The following is a 23,576-nucleotide window of genomic DNA, read 5'->3' as shown; positions in this document are numbered from 1 at the left end:
ACCTCCATCCACCTATTGCGCTCACAGCTACCTTTCCCTAGCCCCTCCCCCTCCCATTTATCTTTCCACCCCCCCAGTCTCCCAGCCTCATTCCTGATGAAAGGCTTTTGCCCGAAACGTCGATTTTCCTGCTTCTCAAATGCTGCCTGACCTGCTGTGCTTTTCCAGCACCACACTGTTGACACCTCAAAGAACAGCAAGGCGGCCTTTGTGTGGAACCGCAGGAAATGGGGGAGGTACTAAACAAATATTTTGCATCAGTGCTTACTGTGGAAAAGGACATGGAAGATATAGAATGTAGGGAAATAGATGGTGACATCCTGAAAGAAAAAGAGGAAGTGCTGGAGGTCTTGAAACACACAAAAGTGGATAAATCCCCAGGACTTGATCAGGTGTATCCTAGAACTCTGTGGGAAACTAGGGAAGTGATTGTTGGGCTCCTTGCTGAGATTTGTATCATCGATAGTCGCAGTGAGGTGTGGGAAGACTGGAGTTGACCAACGTGGTGGCATTGTTTAAGAAAGGGGTGGTAAGGACAAGCACAGCAGGTCAGGCATCTCCTGCTCCTTGAATGCTGCCTGACCTGCTGTGCTTTCCCAGCAACACATTTTCAGCTCTGATCTCCCGCATCTGCAGTCCTCACTTTCTCCTCGGTGGTAAGGACAAGCCAGGGAACTATACACTGATGAGCCTGATGTTGGTGATGGGCAAGTTGTTGGAAGGAATCCTGAGGGACAGGATGTACATGTATTTGGAAAGGCAAGGACTGATTAGGGATAGTCAACATGGCTTTATGATTGGGAAATCATGTCTCACAAACTTGATTGAGTTTTTTGAAGAAGTAACAAAGAGAATTGATGAGGGCAGAGTGAGCACGTGATCTATAAGGACTTCAGTAAGGCATTGGACAAGGTTCCCCATGGGAGACTGGTTAGATCTCATGGAATACAGGGAGAATTAGCCATTTGGATACAGAACTGGATCAAAGATAGAAGACAGAGGGTGGTGGTAGAGGGTTGTTTTTCTGACTGTAGGCCTGTCACCAGTGGAGTGCCACGAGGATCGGTGCTGGATCCACTACTTTTTGTAATTTATATAAATGATTTGGATGCGAGCATAAGCAGCATAGTTAGTAAGTTTGCAGATGAGACCAAAATTGGAGGTGTAGTGGACAGCGAAGAAGGTTACCTCAGATTGCAACAGGATCTGGACCAGATGGGCCAATGGGCTAAGAAGTGGCAGATGGAATAAATGCGAGGTGCTGTATTTTGGGAAAGCAAATCTTAGCAGGATTTATACACACTGAATGGTAAGGCCCTAGGGAGTGTTGCTGAACAAAGAGACCTTGGAGTGCAGGTTCATTGCCCTGAAAGTGGAGTCGCAGGTAGACAGGATAGTGAAGAAGGCGTTTGGTATGCTTTCCTTTATTGGTCAGAGTATTGAGCACAGGAGCTGGGAGGTCATGTTGCAGCTGTACAGGACATTGATTTGGCCACTTTTGGAATATTGCATACTATTCTGGTCTCCATCCTATCGGAAAGATGTTGTGAAACTTGAAATGGTTCAGAAAAGATTTACAAGGATGTTGCCAGGATTGGAGGATTTGAGCTATAGGGAGAGGCTGAACAGGCTGGTGCTATTTTTTCTGGAGCATCGGAGGCTGTAGGATGACCTTCTAGACGTTTACAAAATTATGAGGGGCATGGATAGGGTAAATAGATAAAGTCTCGGGACTAGAGGGCATAGATTTAGGGTGAGAGGGGGAAGATATAAAAGAGACCTAAGGGCCAACCGTTTCACACAGAGGGTGGTACATGTCGGGAATGAGCTGCCAGAGGATGTGGTGGAGGCTAGTACAATTGCAACATTTAAAAGGCATCTGAAAGATAATATGAATAGGAAGAGTTTGGAGGGATATGGGCCGAGTGCTAGCAGATGTGTCTAGATTGGATTGGGATAGCTGGTCGGCATGGAAGTGTTGGACCAAAGGGTCTGTTTCCTTGCAGTATATCTCTCTCACTGTAATCCCAAATGACCATAGGGCTGCTGTTTCATCAGGATGAAGGTCACCTTGCCTCAGACGAGTGGAGAGTTTGAAAAGGAGTGTTTATCAGGTAACCTCAGCTGATATGAGATTTGAACCCATGCCATTGTCATCCTGCTGCATCAGAGACCAGCCATCCAGCCAATTGATCTCTGCCCTTAGTCTCCATGGTAATCAAATCCCACAGGCCCATTATTGGGCAGCATGCAGTGAAAAGACAGAAGCTTTTCATATTCTATATGCATTTAACTTCAATCAATATTTTCAACTGTAATTTAAGAAAACCTCTGAACAAAACAGTTAGATCCATGCTAGACAGCCTGCTCAATCTTTGTGGCGGTCAGTTGTGAGTGCCATCATTTTGGTGCTGACCATAAAATCCAGTCAGAAGTCACACGACACCAAGTTATACTCCATGTTTATTTGAAATCACAAACTTTCGGAGCACTGTTCCTTCATCAGATGAAGTGGAGGGAAGTGCACAGGTGCAGAATTTATAGGTTGCCTGAAAAAGGAACAGTGCTCTGTGATTTCAAATAAACATGGAGTATAACCTGGTGTTGTGTGACTTCTGACTTTGTTCACCCCAGTCTAATACGAACAGCGCTACATCATAAAATCAAGAACATAGAATTAGGATGCTGCTTGCATCGAGCGTAAACACTAACATGAGCTTGTTGGACTGCTTAGATTATTTATATTTTATAATTTCTACAATGCTGTAGTTTACTACCTTGTAATATTCCATGAATGGCAACTCATCATCTCATTCATGTCTGTACTGTAGTTTATCCTGTCCTTGGTAGTAGTGAATCTCATGTATAACCTCTTGTGATATTTTACTGAGCCAGTCCTTCTTGCAGTAGTCTGTCCATACTGCCTGTTAGTGGGTGCATGCCTGACAAGCCAAAAGCTGCAATCCAATCTTTTCTGTCTTAGCACTTGCATGATCCAAGATTATCAATTGTTTTAGTGTTTCTTTCCTAGCCCCTCCAAGAGAGGATGTTTTGCAAGCATCATTCCTGAGCTTAGTTTAATTGCAGAATTAGGTAATCAAATTTATATACAGTAATTATACAAGTAGAACATAAAGATACAACCTAAAGACAGCATTTAAAATCTTGAATTATGATCATCTGTGAGCCTTTCATTCCGCCATAAATGCTGAATTGGTTTGTCAAATACCTGCTGCTGATCATATTAAAATATCTAGCCAGGAAGATTCTCTTATTTCAGTTTTGTTTTTGAGATGCCTACACTGCATTACCCAATCACTCACCTCTTGTTTCTGCTGCACTACCTCACTCCACTTCACTAACATGGATTACTTAAATGCCTAGTAGTCTCATACAAAGGTTACCAGAATTCCTCTCAAATCCTAGTCTTACTGCCATACCATATATCTTCTGTCTGCTGAATCTCAAACTGGGCTTAAGGAAAGCCCTCAGCCCATATATATGAAGGCGAATGTTGCAGACAGAGGCCCAATCCTCAAGTCCTCGAAAGTTCCGTCATGTCTGGGTTCAAGTCTAATTTTTTGTTTGTTGTTTGAGCACCTTTAGTTAAAGTTGGCATTTGATGAAGCAATATGCATCTCATTCTGCTATTAATAGTGGCTAATGTGACAGGTAGCTTCAGTGTGTGTATCTTGATGTAGAAGCTAACCATAAAATTTAGAAACCTTGGTCATGGTATTTTCAACATTTATGATTTTACAAGAAATAGTATACAGAATAAATTTTCTAAAGTTGAATTATGATGCAGTTGTACAACCGGAAGCTGAGAAAATTGTGTAGGTGTGGAAACATTTTTCCACCTGTATTTCAATGTGCCTGACGTAAACTAATGAAATATAAGGAAAGCAAGGTTGTGAAAGAAGCTGTCAAATATTCACTATCCTTTGTTAATTTATATTAGCAGAAGGAGATAGAAAGAAATCTGATGAGGCACAAGCACCTGAGAAATCTTTGCGACCAGACATGCTGAAACACTTGCGAGAAGGTAACAGATTGGACAGAGACATCGAAAGGGACAAAGGAGAGCCAGGTTAGCTTTAAGCACATAGAGCTTGTAGTTTCTGATTCTCCTGAAGTTTGAACTGTTAAATCTGGCTCCGTACACACCTTTGTAGTTATGTCTTTCAAAAAATATAAGCAGTCTGCTCTATTATCTTAGACAAGCATTATGCAAATCCTTCATTAAGACTGAAAAATGTTGTGGTTCCGTTCGCCGAGCTGGGAGTTTTTGTTGCAAACGTTTCGTCCCCTTTCTAGGTGACATCCTCCGTGCTTGGGAGCCTCCTGTGAAGCGCTTCTGTGCTGATTCCTCTGGCATTTATAGTGGTTTGAATCTGCCGCTTCCGGTTGTCAGTTGCTGTCCACTGCAGTGGCTGGTATATAGGCTCTAGGTCGATGTGTCTGTTGATAGAATTTGTGGATGAGTGCCATGCCTCTAGGAATTCCCTGGCTGTTCTCTTTGGCTTGCCCTATAATAGTGGTGTTGTCCCAATTGAATTCATTTTGTTTGTCATCTGAGTGTATGGCTACTAAGGATAGCTGGTCGTGTCGTTTTGTGGCTAGTTGGTGTTCATGGCTGCGGGTTGTTAGCTGTCTTCCTGTTTGTCCTATGTAGTGTTTTGTGCAGTCCTTGCATGGAATTTGTCACCTAGAAAGGGGACGAAACTTTTGCAACAAAAACTCCCAGCTCGGTGAACAGAACCACAACAACGAGCACCCGAGCTACAAATCTTCTCACAAACTTTGAAAACTGGAAAATAATATGGATTGAAAACCAAGTGCTGGAAATTCAGCAGGTCTGGCAGCATCTGTAAAGAGAGAAATGATTTTGAGTTAACGTTTCTGATTCCAGTCTCTGCTTTGGAACTCTAAAGTGGTGTTTTTTGCACATTAGCCAAAGCGGGAGAAGAGTCAAGTGGAACAGGTTGTGAGAGTGCCCAGAGCAAAAGACAAAGGCAGCTAATAATGGTGATAATTAAGGAGACATAGATATGTAAATAAGGTGTAAATGTTAACTGTAGAAAGGAGAATCTGGGTCTGCTTTGGAGAGCAAAGTGAGAAAGACATGCCTGGGGGGGAGGTAGGGATGTACTGTTATGGAACTCAATATTGAACCTTAATGGGGAAAGTACAAAAGTGGAAAATTTTATGTTATTTATCCAGACTGTAGCTCCTTTGAGTTTTGAAGAAGAGTCATGTTATATGCAAAACATTAAGAGCCCACAGAAGATACCAGACCTGCTACATTTTTCCCAATACTTCATTTTTATTTCAGATTTCCAGCATTACAGTATTTTCTTTTCATATGAATGTTTTGGATTCATTGGCTTTTTAAAAAGGGATAAAGAAAGCACTCATTTTGTTCGGCATTGTGTTCTAATATTAATGGCAGAATGTTATTTTTGGGACAGTAGGACCCATTGGGACAGATTTTCTGTGAGCCAGAGAGTTGTTATGCTGGTATAGATAAGAGTTGTGCATGGAGATGCTGCAGAATCCTCATCATAGCAGACTCCAGTGGAATTGCATGGGTAATTGAATTTTCCTCTGGACAATTCCTCTGTTTGGCACTCTGAAAGCATCCATGATAAATGGAGGTTTGGATGGTTCTGATGAAGTTAAATAAAATAGGTATTCAGGAAAACTTTGTCTATGAAATATACAGTCCAAACCCTGAGTCTAACTATTAAATAGATCCTATTCAAGATACAATACCCCAACAATGTTATCACTAGATTATTAATTTGGAACCTCAACTCATGTTCTGGATACTCAGGTTTGAATCCCACTGATGGTGGAATTTGAATTCCAAAACAAAATCTGGTAATTAAGAATCCACTGATTATCATAAAACCATTTTTGATTGTTGGAGAAACTCAGTCATGTCCTGCAGGGTAGAAAATCTGCTATCCTCATTTGGTCTGACCTATGTATGACTCCACAGCAATCTGGTTGTCTCTTAACTGACTTTGAAATGACTTAGCAAGCCACTCAGTTCAAGGGCAGCTGAGGATAGGTAATAAATGCTGGCCGGCCAGCTAGCGACACCCATGTCCCATGAGCGAATATAAAAAGAACTTAGCTCACACACCCCCAACTACACTCCCACACACTGATTTCCCAAGATCCACATCCCTGTTCCCAAAGATCCAACATTTGCTGTGGGATCTGAAATCCCGCTGGGACCTGACATGTCCCCTCACTCCTTCAGCAGATGCTCCCCCATCCTCACATTATCAGATCCCACCATCCTGAAAGTGCCACATCTCAAAAAACTGATATGGTGACAGATATTAAAAATATTAATCATATATTAGAAAATGTGTATAGCTGAAGTAAGTGTTAGGTGATTCAGGAATTTTTAAATGTATTCAATCATAGGATGTTCATATTGCTGGAAAAGTCAGTAACTATCGTTCAGCCCTAATTGCCTTTGAGAAATGCAAGTTAAAGAACAAAATATTCAGGTAATGGCCAGAACTGTAGCATCCTAGTGATCGCAGTGATGAAAGGTGCATGTTGACATCACCAGCATGGTTTTTTTTTAAGGAATTACCTCATCCAAAACACCAATCTTTCCCATTTCTCTCTATCCTGGTAGAAAAATACGAACTGTTATTTCACTTAGTCAGTCCTTTCGAACAAGAGAGCTTGCAAGCTGCATTGCAGAAATTATTAGAATTAATATTAGACTTAGTCTCTGAGGTGCACATGGCAGGATGTGGTGCTGCACTTTCACTTTGATCATGTGTTGAGCTTAATGGAAGAATAGAAGTCCAAAGACAAATTGTAGTAGGAAATGGAACTCAACTAATAGTGATTTTACAGCTGTATTGATTGAAGTACTGCTTTCAAGTGCGAACAGATTACTTTATTGAGTTTGGTACTTAGATGAGGTTGTTAATTGATTAAGAAATGCTGAAGCATTTGGAGTACAAAATCAGACAATTCATTCTGTTATTTACGCTCCACTCAATCCATCTCTCAAACTTCCTCAGTTAAGATTTCAACATTACCCTCTAACACTTCTCCCTTGTACGATTATCTAGCTTCACTATAAATGCTTTTATCCTGTTCACCTCAACTCCTCCCACATAGCCAATTTTCACCATGCTTTGGGCAAGAAAGTTTCTTCCGAATTACTTATTTGATGTCTGTCTACCTTATTTTGAAGGCTACTACCCTTCCTAAAAGTTCCCTAAAAGTACCTATCCTATCGAGATCTTTCATTATTTTAAAGACCACTAATATTCTTTTTGAAGAATGAAGGTTATAACCTAGCCACATTCTCCCGAGAGATATAACTTTGTAGCTCTGGTATCATCTCTTTTGCACCCTCACCAGAGTCTCTGTACAGCCTTTCTCTGCTCCAGAAAAAGCCAGTGAAAATGTAAGGATTGTTAGGCAAGTATGTATTGCAGTCATATCTTAGAAAATGTGCTAGAAGTTATTGTGGCTCACAAGAGCCACCAATAGGTCAATACGGAGTGGGGACTAAAATCTGCAATTTGGAATGTTGCATCTGAGCAAGCTGGAAGCTTAGCGAAAACCACATTAAAGCTCTAACTTGGTAAAGTTAGCTGTCGGGGAGAAAAAAGCTGGAGTTGTGCTGGTGAATAAGTACTGAAGTGCAGTGCTTTGAATTCAGGAGACCATGAACTGACGAAAGAAGGGTGATCAACCAGAACATGAACAGTTGTTGAGGCCATCTATGTTGCAACAGTTCTTAGAGGGAGTTTCAAGGTTAGATCTACAAAAGTGAAGGGTTGTAATTCCTTGTGAAATTTAATGACCCACCATGTCATTAATGTTAGGGAGGAGTTTCTGAGACCTGTCTTACTTGTCTTAGCTATGTTTATGTGCACTATAGGACATTTCATCCTAATATTACCCATGTTTACCACATTCATTCTGGGACTATGGCAGATTGCATTACTATTTTGATTCTTATAATAAATTGTTGTTTGTTCAAATAGTGGAATCTTATAGCTTTATTCTTTTACCAGGACTGTTGGATCTCACTTTCTGTCAAGTTTTATTTTTAGCAAAATGAGTACAGGTCCTTAATCAGATTATAATTTGATGGTCTTATCCAGGATTATATTAGTATCTCATTATTGTTTAGTTTTTTCTTGTTTATTAGCAAAATATGTTTTTCTTTCTGAATTTTGTTGCACATTAAATTTCCTGCTGCTGTTCTATCTCATTGTTTGCCAATGCCACAATTTGTTTTCCCAAGTTCTGTTCTCTACCCATCAAGTTCAGCTTTTTTCCATGAGGGCGGCACGGTGGCTCAGTGGTTAGCATTGCTGCCTCACAGCGCCAAAGACCCGGCTTCAATTCCTGCCTCGGGTAACTGTCTGTGTGGAGTTTGCACATCTTCCCTGTGTCTGCGTGGGTTTCCTCTGGGTGCTCCAGTTTCCTCCCACAGTCCAAAGATGTGCAGATTAGGTGGATTGGCCATGCTAAATTGCCCATAGTGTTAGATGAAGGGGTAAATGTAAGGGGATGGGTCTGGGTGGGTTGCTCTTCGGAGGGTCAGTGTGGACTTGTTGGGCCGAAGGGCCTGTTTCTAAAACTGTAAGTAATCTAATCTAATCTAATCTAATCATTCTGTGGTCTTGATCTTTTGTCAGGATTCATCGTCATTTGTGGTCCCTTGATTCTGTGTCTCTTTAAGTCACTCACTCACTCACTCTCTTGCTCTCACTCACACTCTCTCTCGCTCGCTCTCTCATTCACTCATACGCACGCTCCACACGCACACATGTTGTCGCTCTCACGTTCTCGCGCTCTTTGTCCCTATTGAAAGCTCATGACTGATGCTTTTGTGTGTGTTTGTCGATTCTTTGGGTAACAACTCTATTCTGTTTCACATGAGAACACTTGAAATTGACTTTCCTTCCTTTTAATCTGATGGACTGAGTTTAATTGAAGTGTGATGGCCAAGTGGCTTAAAAACGGAACAAAATGGTATTTGTTGCAATTGACGAAAAAGTGGGTTTAAAAAAGGGAATTCATGTGATTCCTCCTCACCTGGTCAGAAAGAGTTGGGTAGAGCTCTTAAGGATAGTGGAATCAGGATTATGGGGATAAGGCAGGAACAGGATACTGATTGAGGATGATCAGCCATGATCATGAATGGTGGTGCTGGCTCGAAGGGCAAAATGGTCTACTCCTGCACCTATTGTCTATTGAAATCCAGGAAGGATCTCTACCAAGAGATAGTGGAATCTGAAGTGCAGGATTTTCTTTCTTTTACTGACAGTCAAGAATGTCAATGCAACCACTCTTCAAGGAGAGCTTCAGCCTGTCTTTATTTTCCACAGTAGGTTGCCTATTTGAGAATTGAGAGAGCAGAAACTAATGGGGAGGCAGTTTTTAACCATCCAGACACGCTATCCAGTCAATCAAAGTTGATTTCATAGGAGCTTTTTCCAAATGCTGTGGAATTACTTCAAAAAGGCCAATAGCAGTTGCTTTAATGACTCTACTGTTGAATCCAGACAATGTGAGGGAGGCATTGTTAGTCAAATTGCTCTAGTGCACTTGTTGCTGTTACACAGTCCAGATTTTAAAAGTAGTCCATGGAAGTGGTAACAGAAACAGGTCTGAACACTAGGTTGATTGTTGATTTGTCGAGATATTTGTCAAATATTCAAAATAGTTTGTAGTGGCATATGCCTTTCTCAGAAATCATGTCTTAAGGAATATTATGATCTTTATTACAGATATGTTCCCATAAATTTTTCTTCTACTTTTACTTATCAGTTTTGATTCATTTCCATTTACTAGATGCGTGGCAAACCCTTCCTCATTGGTCTTCTTACATACTGGGTTAAAGAAGAGTCCTGCAAACATTGTAGGAACTCCATTTTCTTATCCTGTTTACCTCCCTTTTCTGGCTGCTTGATTTTGAAGGTAGTTGAAATCCTCTGATTATTCTGTCTTAAACCCTTACAATTTAAGGCATGTATGTTTCTTCCTTCACCTCCCTTACACTGCTAGGTGTTTTTTAAAAATATCCTTATTGTTGTTGACTGCTTGTTATATTTTATTGTAAATATTCTGAGGATGGGTCACCTTTTTTATACTCCAGTCATGTTAAGAGACAGTTTCAAATTTTCTCTTTTATGTTAGAAGCAGAAGGGGGTAGAAAGAAAAATATTTACATCCATTCATTCTAAAAAAAAACTTGCAAGACAGTAGCAAATTAGACAGAAACATCAGAAGGGATAAAGCTGAGCCATGTTAGTTTTAAGCCCATGTAGTTAATAGTTCCTGATTATTGTGAACAAGAACATGGAAGATGGAATTTGAATAAATATGACGTTATTTACTTTTGATAGAAAAAAGGAAAAGCATAGCATTTCTTAAATGGTGAGAGGTAGGGAAGGATTGATGTCCAAAGGGTTCTCGGTGTTGTTATCATGTGTATAGGTTGAAAGAATGCTGAAATCTAAGAGAATAAGGGAACAGATGATGGGCATATTACTTAAGAGTTAATTGGGTCTCAATTGGTTGCATAGATATGAGGAGATGGTAATCAGTGGGATGAGAATTTTATGGAGGGTGGCTAACTAAAGTGTAAACTTGGCTTCTGTTTAAATAAATCATTATTTTTAGAGTGTAATAGATGTCCTGTTCATGATTGAATGGTGGAGCAGTCTTGATGGGCTGAATGGCCTAATCCTGCTCCTGTATTTTATGGCATTCAGTGCTGCAACAACTAGGAATTCATCATGGTATTGTAGTGGCCTTCATCTGGAAGGGATTTGAGTACAGGAGTAAAAATGTCTTGCAGGAATTGTGTTGAGGTTTGGTGAGATTGAAGCTGGTGTATTGGGTACTGTTTCCTTTTTAAGGAGTGATGTATTTGCCATTGAGGGAATGCAGTGGAGATTCACTCGACTTGCCCCTGTGATGACAGGATGGCCTGTAAGGGGAGATTGAGGAAACCAGGCTTGTGTCTCTAGAGATTCTCAATGAGATGTGATTAAATTGAAATTTCTTGCTGGGTATGACAGATTAGATATTGATCAGATGTTTCCCTGGCTGATGAGTCTCAAACCAGGAGGTGCAGCCTTAAAATAAAGGGCAAGCCATTTACAACTGAGATGAGAAATGTCTTCAGTCAAAGAGTGGTGAATCCTTGGAATTCTCAGTCCCAGAGGGTTTTAGAATTTCAATTATTGAATTAGTTCCAAACAGAAATTGATAGAACTCTGGGTGCTAATAGCTTCGAAAGATTTTGGAAGACTGGGGCAAAATGGTGTTGAGGTAGGTTATCACCCAAGAGCTGTTTGAATCACAGAACAGGTTGCGTATTGAGTGACCTACTAATCTTACACTTATTTCCTATGCTGCTATGAACTTTACACTATTCAAATGTAGCTCCTGATATATCTGTTGCAGAAACGTGGTTCCAGAAAATACAAACATTCTACTTTAATATCTCAGCAGTGTCTGTAGACAAAGCAGGGAAAGTTATGTGCAAAAACTTTGACAAAATTGCAAGTTATCATAATATAGCATTTAAAAGACGAGTATGGTGAAGTGAAACAACATAGAACTTTGAGAAGACTTAGAATAAGTTTCAGTTTGCTTGAAGAGAAAACAGAAAATGGATATATGTGATGTTAGCGTGATAATTTGAGACTTGGAGCATGCAAGGTAGCTGAAGATGGGTGAGTGAGTTTGAAATGGAAAGATCACAGTGTTGAAATGGAGTAGACTGAATCTTTCTTAGACTTTTCAACGCTGCTTATTAGAAAGGCCTACTAACATGTTTTTTTTTAGATTAGACTTACAGTGTGGAAACAGGCCCTTCGGCCCAACAAGTCCACACCGACCCGCCGAAGCGAAACCCACCCATACCCCTACATTACCCCTTACCTAACACTACGGGCAATTTAGCATGGCCAATTCACCTGACCCGCACATCTTTGGACTGTGGGAGGAAACCGGAGCACCCGGAGGAAACCCACGCAGACACGGGGAGAACGTGCAAACTCCACACAGTCAGTCGCCTGAGTCGGGAATTGAACCCGGGTCTTCATGTTATTCCAACTGAGCGTGTTTACCTGAACAGCAATACCAAAACCACCCCACCCCCACCCAATTCTCACCTTACACTCCAAGAGAAGTCAGCCCTCATCCTACACTAGTACTTTCTGTCAAAGAAATAGTGGAAACCAAGATAAGGTTAGAAGTTAATAGAGACAGTTTGTAGGTGAGGATGCAAAATGCTGTGTGGAAAAGTAAAGCATTGCATTTGATCTCCTATGAAGGAAGGGGGCAAGTCAAATATACGTAGGTTAATGCGTGAATAGATTGAAACGCTCAGTGTAGGGAGCTGATGTTTGCAGTTAGAAACAGAATGGTAGAAGCACCAATCAAGGAATGAAATAAATCAGATGATAAATTACATCTTTAATATCTCCTGTCTGAGTTTTTGTCTGGTCATGTTATACTCTGTCATGTCTTTTTTGTTCAAATTGTCTTAAATCTATGAAATATGCGATTTACTGCAACATTCTTGATTTTTCTAATATCATGTGCACTAAATAATGAAGAAGGTACCTGAATGAAACTTAATAAATATTAATTCCTAGTACCTCAGATGCTTTCAGCCTCTATGATTTTACAAGCAATAGCAGCAACAAACTTTATGCATGGTGCCTTAGGACCAAACCATTGGACTTTGTATGGATTTTCACTTTGCAGTTTTGGAAACCATACCCAAGATGATACCACTGTAGGAGTCAGTTAGGATGTACTGGATATTCTCAAATCTTTCAGATTGAATGGCACTGCAGGGATGACTTACATTTCTGCTTCTATGCAGTTCCAGAGGGCTATTTAGTCATTAACACAGAAATAAAAACCACAAAATTCTGAAAAATCTCAGATATCAGGTAACATCTATGGGAGATGAATTATAGCATTAATGATTCCAGTTGATGCACTTTCACAGAAATGTAAAAAATAAGAGCAAAAGTAGGCCTTTCAGCCTTTGAATCTGCTCTGCTATTCAAAATAATTATGGCTGATCATCCAATTTATTGCCCTGTTCATGCTTTCGTTCCAAACTGTTTAATCCCTTTAGCATTATATCACACTCCATTAATTATTGTTGATACCCCACCACTGTGAACCAGTTAGATCATTAGACCCAGCTTTCTTCTACTGTCAAATACCACTATAATAATACAAGAAACAGAAGGAAACCAGACAAGGTGTGAAGGGTAAGGGAAGAACTATTACGGTAACCTATGATCAGAAAACAAATGGCAAAAGCAAGTTGGAGATCACTGGCTTATCCTTCCAGTGCCAACTCTTAGACTCAGATAAAAGATAGGATTTAGATAAACGTGCCCATTCCCCACTATCAAGCACATTCTGTCATTCAACAAGGAAGAGTTAGATATCTCTTTTAAACTACACTGAACACAGACACTGTTGACCTAATCTTTCTCTGAGTGATGACTCTTCATCAGAGCTGATGTGAAGTGTGGAGTGGAAAGTTATGTGGAGTGTTGGGGAAGAATGTATGTTGATAGTTCAGATTAATTGATGGGAATGTAAAAATAGCAGAACAACGGTATGTCTACCTGCCAGACTGAAAAGAACAGCCAGTCCCACTGAGGAGAGTTGTGGCTGTGGAAGTGAATTTTGCTAGATTTTTAACTAAATGCACGAAAGGGAAAGAATAGCACTGAAGGTGAACAATAGAAAAGGCAAAACATCAAGTGAAGAGAGCAGCAGAATTTCTTCAAAGTGGGCATTGCAGAAAGAGAAATGGCAGTGAATTAAACAAAAATGAATACATTTTGTAGATACCTATAAATCTAAAGTAAAGGCAACAGATGACGCAGCAACCCCCACAGGTGGATGACATTTCATCAGATTTGGGAAAAGATTTAATGAGTCCATAACCAAGTGAGCAATATTGGCATTGTGGCAACTTGCAGATAATGTAATAAACAAGCTGATTAGTGAGTGGAATCTATTCCAATCGACAATAGTTCTTTAACAGATTAAGGCAGCTGGTGGAACTTGAATTCTATTAATAAGTTTAAATTATAAAGTTGGTCTCAGTAATGGTGACTAAGACATCTGTTATCAATTGTCATAAAAACCCATCTGGTTCATTCATGTCCTTATTGGGGAAGAATCTGTTATCCTTACTTGGTTTGCCTACTTGTGACTCCAGATCCGCAGTAATGTCATTGACTCTTCACTGCCCTCCGAAATGGCCTAGCAATTCATTTCATTCAAGGGCCGTTTGCAATGGGTAACAAAAGCTGGTCAGGTCAGCAATGTCCATGTCACATGAAAAGCTAAAGTTTTTAAAAAAAAACTGTGCATTAGTGCCTAGCTGATGCGCTAATGTTTTTGATGAGCACTGTCGAAACCTGACGTGACTGATACATAAAAGTTGAACACAGTCAGAAGTCACAAGATGCCAAGTTATAGTTCAACAGGCTTATCTGAACTCACAGGTTTTTAGAGTGCTGCTCCTTCATTAGGTCAACTTCAAAAGTTCAACACCAACACCTCCACTTCATAAAAGTTGAAGGCAGTTTTGAGGTTTGTCATCACTGAAAGAGCAGAAACTGTAGGTCAAATTGAAGTGCAGCTTGTGTAAATACAATTCTTGAGTGTATATAATCTTGGGAGAACTGGTGGTTGGCTGCCCTGAGGTTCTTGCAGTGCCTAGTCTCTCTCCTCTTCCTCTGAGATGGAAAAGCAGATTTCAACGATGTGGGATTTTTTTCAGTGGGATTAGTAGGCGAGAGGGAGTTAAACCAGCTTAAGTGCAAAAGATCTATGTGTAAGTAGTAAAGCAGCTCATTTTATTTGTTATTAATTGTGGGCATTGCTCAAAAGTTAATTTCAGTATAATCATTCATGAAACCAGCATTAACAAAAAAATTGCTTTCCTATCTGCAGGTATTGATGGCCCGGGAGCCATCATAAGTAATGAGGTACAGGAAGTTAACACCAAAATCCAAATCCTTTCAGTTGGGCAGTCCATGACAGCCCCCAGTGATGAAGTTGAAGCAGTCCTCGATTCTGCATCAAAACCAGACATCCAAGAAGTAATGGAACAAAGAGGTAGGTGGGATAGTTCTCCAAAATCTTGTAAGTTCCAGTTTCCTTTAACTGGAGTCAATCTATGTAATTTGTGAACCTGTAAATCGTAAATGGTTTTGATGATTTTTCTATTTATGTATTGAGTTTTTCACATGTCGGAAGCCATATTCCAAGTTTTTGGAATCACATTATTAGAATTTAATTCCCTACAGTATGGAAACAGGCCCTTCGGTCCAACAAGTCCATACCAACCCTCTAGAGTGACCCACTGTCCTTGACATTTACATTTACCTCGACCAAGTCACCTAACCTACACATCCTTGAACACTATGGGTAGTCTAGCAAGGCCAATTCACCTAACCAGCACACCTTTGGACTGTGGGAAGAAACCAGAGCACCTGGAGGAAACCCATGCAGACACGGGGAGAATGTGCAAACTCCACACAGGCTGGAATTGAACCCGGGTCCCTGCCGCTGTGAGGCAGCAGTGCTAACCACTGAGCCACCATGCCGCCCTGTTGATACTTTTTCTGTATAAGAATCACAATTTACAGAATAATATTGTTTTTCAACCTTAATGTGGTAAGGGTAAATAAACTTTTTATACATATAGGAATCTCTGGAAGCATGAACTTTGAACAAGCTAATGAAGAGAATGACAATATTTCAAGCTGTCAGACTTATGAAAATGTAAGGCCTTCATCTGCTGTAAGCAAGCAATCAAACAAGGTAAGAAATTTACTGTGCTTAATAGATTAGCATTTAAAAAAATATTGGTGTCACTTAAGAGAAGGTAAGTGGTAAAACAATTAAGTGATATGGTCGGAGGCTGAGGAGTGCCTGTATAGAGGATTATAAAATCATGAGGGGCATGGATACGGTAAACAGACCAAGTCTCTTCCCTGGGTTGGGGGAGTTCAGAACTAGAGAGTGCGTACTTAGGGTGAATGGGGAAAGATTTAAAAGGGACCTAAGGTGCAACTTTTTCACGCAAAGGGTGGTTCGTGTATGGAATGAGCTGCCAGAGGAAGTGTTGGAGACTGGTACAATTGCAACATTTCAAAGGCATCTGGATCGGTGTATGAATAGGAAGGGGTTAGAGGGATATGGGCCTAGTGCTGGCAAATTGGACTAGATTAATTTAGGATATCTGAGCAAGTTGGATCGAAGGCTCTGTCTCTGTGCTGTACATGTCTGTGATTCTATGACTGAAAACAATTCCTGAAAGTCTTGACTTTAACTGAAACAACTTTAAGTGAGACGTGGTTTCCCCAAGGAACCAATGTTGAAATCAGAGAGTTTCCTAAGGATAATTTGTGCCTGGAAAAGCCAATGTAAAAGTTAATATGTAATGCCATACTCATGCAGCATTTTGTGTTCCTAACTGAAGTAACTTGCAAAACAAAATAAGGAAAGCTTTAATAAACAAAGAAGGCTTCTTGCTTGCAAAGAAGTTCTTAAAGAAATTTACAGAATGGTACATGTGGAACTTATTCTGTACAACGATTGTACAGATAAAGTGCTACAGGATATAATACAACTGAGAATTCTTTAAGGAGGAAGTGAGGACTGCAGATGCTGGAGATCAGAGCTGAAAAATGTGTTGCTGGAAAAGCGCAGCAGGTCAGGCAGCATCCAAGGAGCAGGAGAATCGACGTTTCGGGCATAAGCCCTTCATCAAGAAGGAATCTTATGCCCGAAGTGTCGATTCTCCTGCTCCCTGGATGCCGCCTGACCTGCTGCGTTTGTCCAGCAACGCATTTTTCAGCTCTGATCTCCAGGATCTGCAGTTCTCACTTTCTCCTAGAGAATTCTTTAATAAGAACAAGTCCAAAGCAGTTCCTTTCCTAGTACAGGTGCAAAAAGACACAAATGTTTTAAAGCAAGATCAAAAATGAAATTTACTTCTGTACTTCAGCAGAACCTTTAATAAAATAATGAACTTTGATGTACTGTGCGGACACAACAACGCCAAACCAGAGGGTCTTCATGATGATGTGAAACACAAACAGGAAGTAAGGGATGTTAAAACAGGGTATGGAACTTTAATGAAGAGAGAGGACACTAAAAGAAATCACTGTAAGACAAAAAAAACCCTTAAAATATGGACTCCCTGTAGCACAATCTCTTTTGCATAAAATATTTTCTGAACTGGAACACCCATAACTACTGCTAAGACTCTTGCTTAGTGAATTTGTAATTGTTAACTTGGTTTCTAACTTTCATTCCTTCATTCTCTTATTGTAGAAATATTTAATTTACCCCATTCCCTGGCGAAGTTTATAACATTCTCTCAGTAATTTCCTTGATGATGGGGATTAGTTTAGCAATTTCTTGATCTTCTGTGCATGATCAAACAAATGAGTCGAACTAATTATGGCCTCAACTTGACATTTCAACCTAATCTTAATAATAGAACATTGAAAATTACAGCACAGTACTGGCCCTTCGGCCCTTGATGTTGCGCCGACCTGTCATAACAATATGAAGCCAATCTAACCTACACTATTCCATGTACGTCTATATGCTTGTCCAATGGCGACTTAAATGCACTTAAAGTTGGCAAATCTACTACCATTGCAGGCAAAGCATTCCATACCCTTACTATTCTCTGAGTAAAGAAACTACCTCTGACATCTGTCCTATATCTATCAGCCCTCAGTTTAAAGCTACACCCCCTTGTGCTCGCCATCACCATACTCGGAAAAAGGCTCTCCCTGTCCACCCTATCTAACCTTCTGATTATTTTATATGTCTCTATTAAGTCACCTCTCAACCTTCTTCCCTCCAACGAAAACAGCCTCCAGTCCCTCAGCCTTTCCTCGTAAGAACTTCACTCCATACCAGGCAACAACCTAGTAAATCTCCTCTGCACCCTTTCCAAAGCTTCCACATCCTCCTTATAATGCAGTGACCAGAATTGTACACAATACTCCAAATGCGGCTGCACCAGAGTTTTGTACAGCTGCAGCATAACCTCATGGTTCCGGAACTCAATCCCACTATTAATAAAAGCTAAAACACTGTATGCCTTCTTAACAACCCTGTCAAGCTGGCTGGCAACTTTCAGATCTGTGTATCTGGACACCGAGATATCTCTGCTCATGTACACTACCAAGAATCTTACCATTAGCCCAGTACTTTGCACTCTGATTACTCCGACCAAAGTGGATCACCTCACACTTGTCCACATTAAACTCCATTTGTCTCTCAGCCCAGCTCTGCAGCTTATCTATGTCTCTCTGTAACCTACAACATCTTTCGTCATTATCCATAACTCCACCGACCTTCGTGTCATCTGCAAATTTGCTAACCCACCCTTCTACACCCTCATCCAGGTCGTTTATAAAAATGATGAACAGCAGTGGACCCAACACTGACCCTTGTGGTACACCACTAGTAACTGGACTGCAGGATGAACATTTCCCATCAACCACCACTCTCTGTCTTCTTTCAACAAGTCAATTATTGATCCAAACTGCTATATCTCCCACAATCCCATTCCTCCGCATTTTGTACAATAGCCTACTGTGGGGAACCTTATCGAACACCTAACTGAAATCTATATACACCACATCAACCAGTTTACTCTCATCTACCTGTTTGGTCACCTTCTCAAAGAACTCAGTAAGGTTTGTGAGGCACGACCTACCCTTCATAAAACCGTGCTGACTATCCCTAATCAAATTATTCTTTTCTAGATGATTAAAAATCCTATCTCTTATAACCTTTTCCAACACTTTACCAACAACTGAAGTAAGGCTCATTGGTCTATAAGGTAAAAACAATGACTGCAGATGCTGGAAACCAGACTCTGGATTAGTGGTGCTAGAAAAACACAGCAGTTCAGGCAGCATCCGAGGAGCAGTAAAATCGATGTTTCGGGCAAAAGCCCTTCATCAGGAATACAGGCAGAGTGCCTGAAGGGTGGAGAGATAAATGAGAAGAGGGTGGGGGAGGAGAGAAAGTAGCATAGAGTACAATAGATGAGTAGGGGAGGGGATGAAGGTGATAGGTCAGGGAGGAGGATGGAGTAGATACGTGGAAAAGAAGATAGGCAGGTAGGACAAGTCATGGGGACAGTTTGGAACTGGGGTGAGGTGGGCGAAGGGGAAATGATGAAACATTTGAAGTCCACATTGATGCCCTGGGGTTGAAGTGTTCCGAGGCGGAAGATGAGGCGTTCTTCCTCCAGGCATCGGGTAGTGAGGGAGCAGCGGTGCAGGAGGTCCAGGACCACCATGTCCTCAGCAGAGTGGGAGGGGGAGTTGAAAAGTTGGGCTACAGGGCGGTGTGGTTGATTGGTGCGGGTGTCCCAAAGATGTTCCCTAAAGCGCTCTCCTAGGAGGCGTCCAGTCTCCCCAATGTAGAGGAGACCGCATCAGGAGCAACGGATACAATAAATGATATTGGTGGATGTGCAGGTAAAACTTTGGATGTGGAAGGCTCTTTTAGGGCCTTGGATAGAGGTGAGGGAGGACGTGTGGGCGCAGGGTTTGCAATTCCTGTGGTGGCAGGGGAAGGTGCCAGGATGGGAGGGTGGGTTGTAGGGGAGCCTGGACCTGACCAGGTAGTCACGGAGGGAACGGTCTTTGCGGAAGGCGGAAAGGGGTGGGGAGGTAAATATATCCCTGGTGATGGCATCCGTTTGGAGCTGGCGGGAATGTTGGCGGATGATTTGGTTTATGTGAAGGTTGGTAGGGTGGAAGGTGAGCACCAGGGGCGTTCTGTCCTTGTTACGGTTGGAGGGGTGGGGTCTGAGGGCGGAGGTGCAGGATGTGGACGAGAAACGTTGGAGGGTGTCTTTAACCACATGGGAAGGGAAATTGTGGTCTCTAAAGGAGGAGGCCATTCTGGTGTGTTCTGTGGTGGAACTGGTCCTCCTGAGAGCAGATACAGTGGAGGTGGAGGAATTGGGAATATGGGATAACATTTTTGCAGGAAGTAGGGTGGGAAGAGGTATAATCCAGGTAGCTGTGAGAGTCAGTGGGTTTGTAAAAAATGTCGGTGTCCAGCCGGTCGTCATTAATGGAGATGGAGAGGTCCAGGAAGGGGAGGGAGGTGTCAGAGATGGTCCAGGTAAATTTAAGGTCAGGGTGGAATGTGTTGGTGAAGTTGATGAATTGCTCAACCTCCTCACTGAAGCACGAGGTGGCGCCAATGCAGTCATCAATATAGCGGAGAAAGAGGTGGGGAATGGTGCCGGCGTAACTACAGAAGATGGACTGTTCTATGTAGCCAACAAAGAGACAGGCATAGCTGGGGCCCATACGGGTTCCCATGGCTACCCCTTTGGTCTGGAGGAAGTGGGAGAATTCGAAGGAGAAATAGTTAAGGGTGAGGACCAGTTCGGCCAAACGAATGAGTGTGTCGGTGGAAGGGTAATGTTGGGGATGTCGGAGAGGAAGAAACGGAGGGTTTGGAGGCCCTGGTCATGGCAGATGGTCTATAATTACCAGGATTGTCTCTACTCCCCTTCTTGAACAGGGGAACCACATTCGCTATCTCCAGTATCCCTGTAGACAATGTCAAAGGCTCGGCAATCTCCTCCCTGGCTTCCCAGAGGATCCTAGGATAAATCACATCCAGCCCAGGGGACTTATCTATTTTCACACTCTGCAGGATTTCTAATATCTCTTCCTTGTGAACCTCAATCCCACCTAGTCTAGTAGCCTAAATCTCAGTATTCTCCTCGACAACATTGTTGTTTTCTGGAGTGAATACTGTCGAACAATATTCATTTAGTGCTTCCCCATTTCCTCTGACTCCACACACAACTTCCCACTACTATTCTTGATTGGCCCTAATCTTACTGTCGTTATTCTTTTATTCCTTAAATACCTATAGAAAGCCTTAGGGTTTACCCTGATCCTATACACCAACAACTCCTCATGTCTCCTCCTGCCACTTCTGAGCTCTCTCTTTAGGCCTTTCCTGGCTACCTTGTATCCCTCAAGCGCCCTAACTGAGCCTTCACATCTCATCCTAATTTTTATCTCTTACGTTAGAAAAGAATCTACCTTAAAAAAAACTGACAAAAAATTCAGAGACTCTATTTCCACCACTCTGGGACCTTTGAGAGGATGACAAAATTCTAATCACTGTCTTAAATGGAAATCCATTCTTGTCTCATGAACTTATATTTCTTAATAAGAACAGATCTCAATTTTCTTTTCAATTAAACCTGTTTTTCTAATCAACCAGTTCAGAGATTTTATTACGTACTTCTGGAGTAAATGAGACTTGATCCCAGGTCTGGATTAGTGGTGCTGGAAAAGCTCAGCAGTTCAGGCAGCATCCGAGGAGCAGTAAAATCGACGTTTCGGGCAAAAGCCCTTCATCAGGAATACAGGCAGAATGCCTGAAGGGTGGAGAGATCCCAGGTCTCCCTGTCCACAAGAGGGACCCTTAAGATCTGATCTTATTCTTCTAAGCTCCATTGGAGACATGTGCAGCCTGTGCAAACATTTCTCACAAAATGAGTCCCACCCATTCCATCAGGTTGATCAGAGAGTAAAGATAAGGATGTATTGCAGTTCTGTAAAGCATGCCATATAGGAAAGCTGACAGGGAAAACCTCAACACATTATTAAACCAGCACCTTTAATACCCATACCAATCTTTGAACAACTATTCAGAGTGTTAATAGAGTATATAGCACTGTTAGTGAAAAAAAAGCATGACACCAATATATCCTGACAATTAAGGATATGACATCCTGATTCCCAGAAGCTATTCCTTTTAAGGACAATTCCAGCTAGGATAGTAGTGGAAACATTAATTCACGTCTTTACTTACTGAGATTCAAGTAACTGAGATACAATCTGATCACAGTTCTAACCTTTTCTGAAATTTTTCAGGGGCTCATAGCAATTTGGTTATAAAACAATTGAAATCACCTTCCTCTTATCCACAAATACAGGGAGCTTTGGAGGGAACCCATCAAATTCTCACAACTATGATTAAGGCACTCTGTCATGATTATCCACAAGATTAGGCAATGAATAAGATTTCTTATTATTTCCTACCGGAGGTTCCCCAAATGACTGTATTGGGGGGTTTAGTTCATTTTAATTGAATTGTGATCATGAAAATAGCAGCTCTATCGAAAACATTAAAATTGGTCAGGGAAAATTTCTCGAATCAAAAAAATGAATCTCAATGTTGAGTTATGTGTCCATCTTTCTAGAAAGACTCACAGGAGAACATAAGGTAATACAAGAGCATTTGAAAGTTTCACAAAGGAAATTGAAAATAAAATTGGGCAGATAAACATTCAGCAATTGGAAATTTCAAGTGGAAAATGATATATTGGCATTGTTGCCTTTCCAAGATGAATCTCTGAAAGTGAAAGTGAGTGAGCCGTGCAGAGTAGTTAGGAGGGTTAGTAGGATGATTTATCTGGTAAATACTCATGGTCAAAGAAAGAAGAATCAGTTATGTATTATAAATAAGTTGAAATGGTATCATCGTCGGGATGAAGCTAAGGAGGAACAAGTGTATTAGTTGATAAGATTAGTGGAAGATGACAAACAATAACAGTGAAGTAGAAGCAGGGGTAGACAGTTCTCAAATTAAACCTGCGACCATTTGACTAACATAGAAATACTATAACAGACGCTGTGTTTAAAAAAGGGCCAATGGGAGGATCCTGTGAGACTATTTGCAAAGCAGAAGGTAATCTGTAGTGATAGAAGAAAGTGAGGACTGCAGATGCTGGAGATCAGAGCTGAAAATGTGTTGCTGGAAAAGCACAAGCAGGTCAGGCAGCGTCCAAGGAACAGGAGAATCGACGTTTCGGGCATCAGTCCTTCTTCAGGAATCTGTAGTGATAACCTGGATGTAATGCATTAATTCAGCATGATGTGGACGTAGGGAGTCAGATGCAATGAAACAGCATCTTTATCAGCTGAACACAGGAAAACAAGCCCTGGTTGAAACAGAGATTCAATACATGCATGAAAACTGCTTGATAGACCCCAGTCAAAGCAGTTAAAGTTCACCGATCTTTTACATCAACTGGATGTCAGTTAGCTCAGTTGGCTGAATGGCTGGTTTGTGTTGCTGAGTGATGGCAACAGTGCAGATTCAACTCCTGCACCAGCTGAGGGTACCATGAAGATCCACCTTCTCAACTTCTCCCCTTGCCTTAAGTATTGTGATCCTCAAATTAACCTTATCACCAGTTTTATCTCTCTAATGAGAGAGAGGACCTGTGATCCTCTTGGGCTATGGGTACTCTACTTCTTACCCAAATTCACAGGCGGAAGACTGCATTAATAGGGTTGGCAGTGTCTCGTTCCTTTGTAATGTTCATTTCTTGAAGGGGTAGTGACAAGTGCCATTAACTTCAAAAGCTAAAGAAATATCCACTTTTATTATGCTAAATGTTGAGTGATGCTATTTAGAATGAAGAA

At 41.2% G+C, this 23,576-nt stretch overlaps 1 protein-coding gene across 4 annotated transcripts in view; it reads left to right on the top strand.

Moving 5' to 3' along the window:
• Positions 1–23,576, top strand: part of LOC132824724 (tubby-related protein 3-like) — a 137,629-nt gene that overhangs the window by 91,862 nt on the left and 22,191 nt on the right. For 3 of the 4 annotated variants that reach the window (XM_060839397.1, XM_060839396.1, XM_060839399.1), the window contains exons 4-6: positions 3,962–4,090; positions 15,016–15,180; positions 15,773–15,888. In XM_060839397.1, coding sequence (XP_060695380.1) covers positions 3,962–4,090; positions 15,016–15,180; positions 15,773–15,888 — 410 coding nt within the window. The remainder of the gene's footprint in view (positions 1–3,961; positions 4,091–15,015; positions 15,181–15,772; positions 15,889–23,576) is intronic. The other variant, XM_060839398.1, reaches the window with a different exon arrangement.

Source organism: Hemiscyllium ocellatum, chromosome 19 (assembly GCF_020745735.1).
Source record: "Hemiscyllium ocellatum isolate sHemOce1 chromosome 19, sHemOce1.pat.X.cur, whole genome shotgun sequence".
Lineage (NCBI taxonomy): Eukaryota > Metazoa > Chordata > Chondrichthyes > Orectolobiformes > Hemiscylliidae > Hemiscyllium > Hemiscyllium ocellatum.
This window is presented reverse-complemented; position numbering and strand designations above follow the sequence as displayed.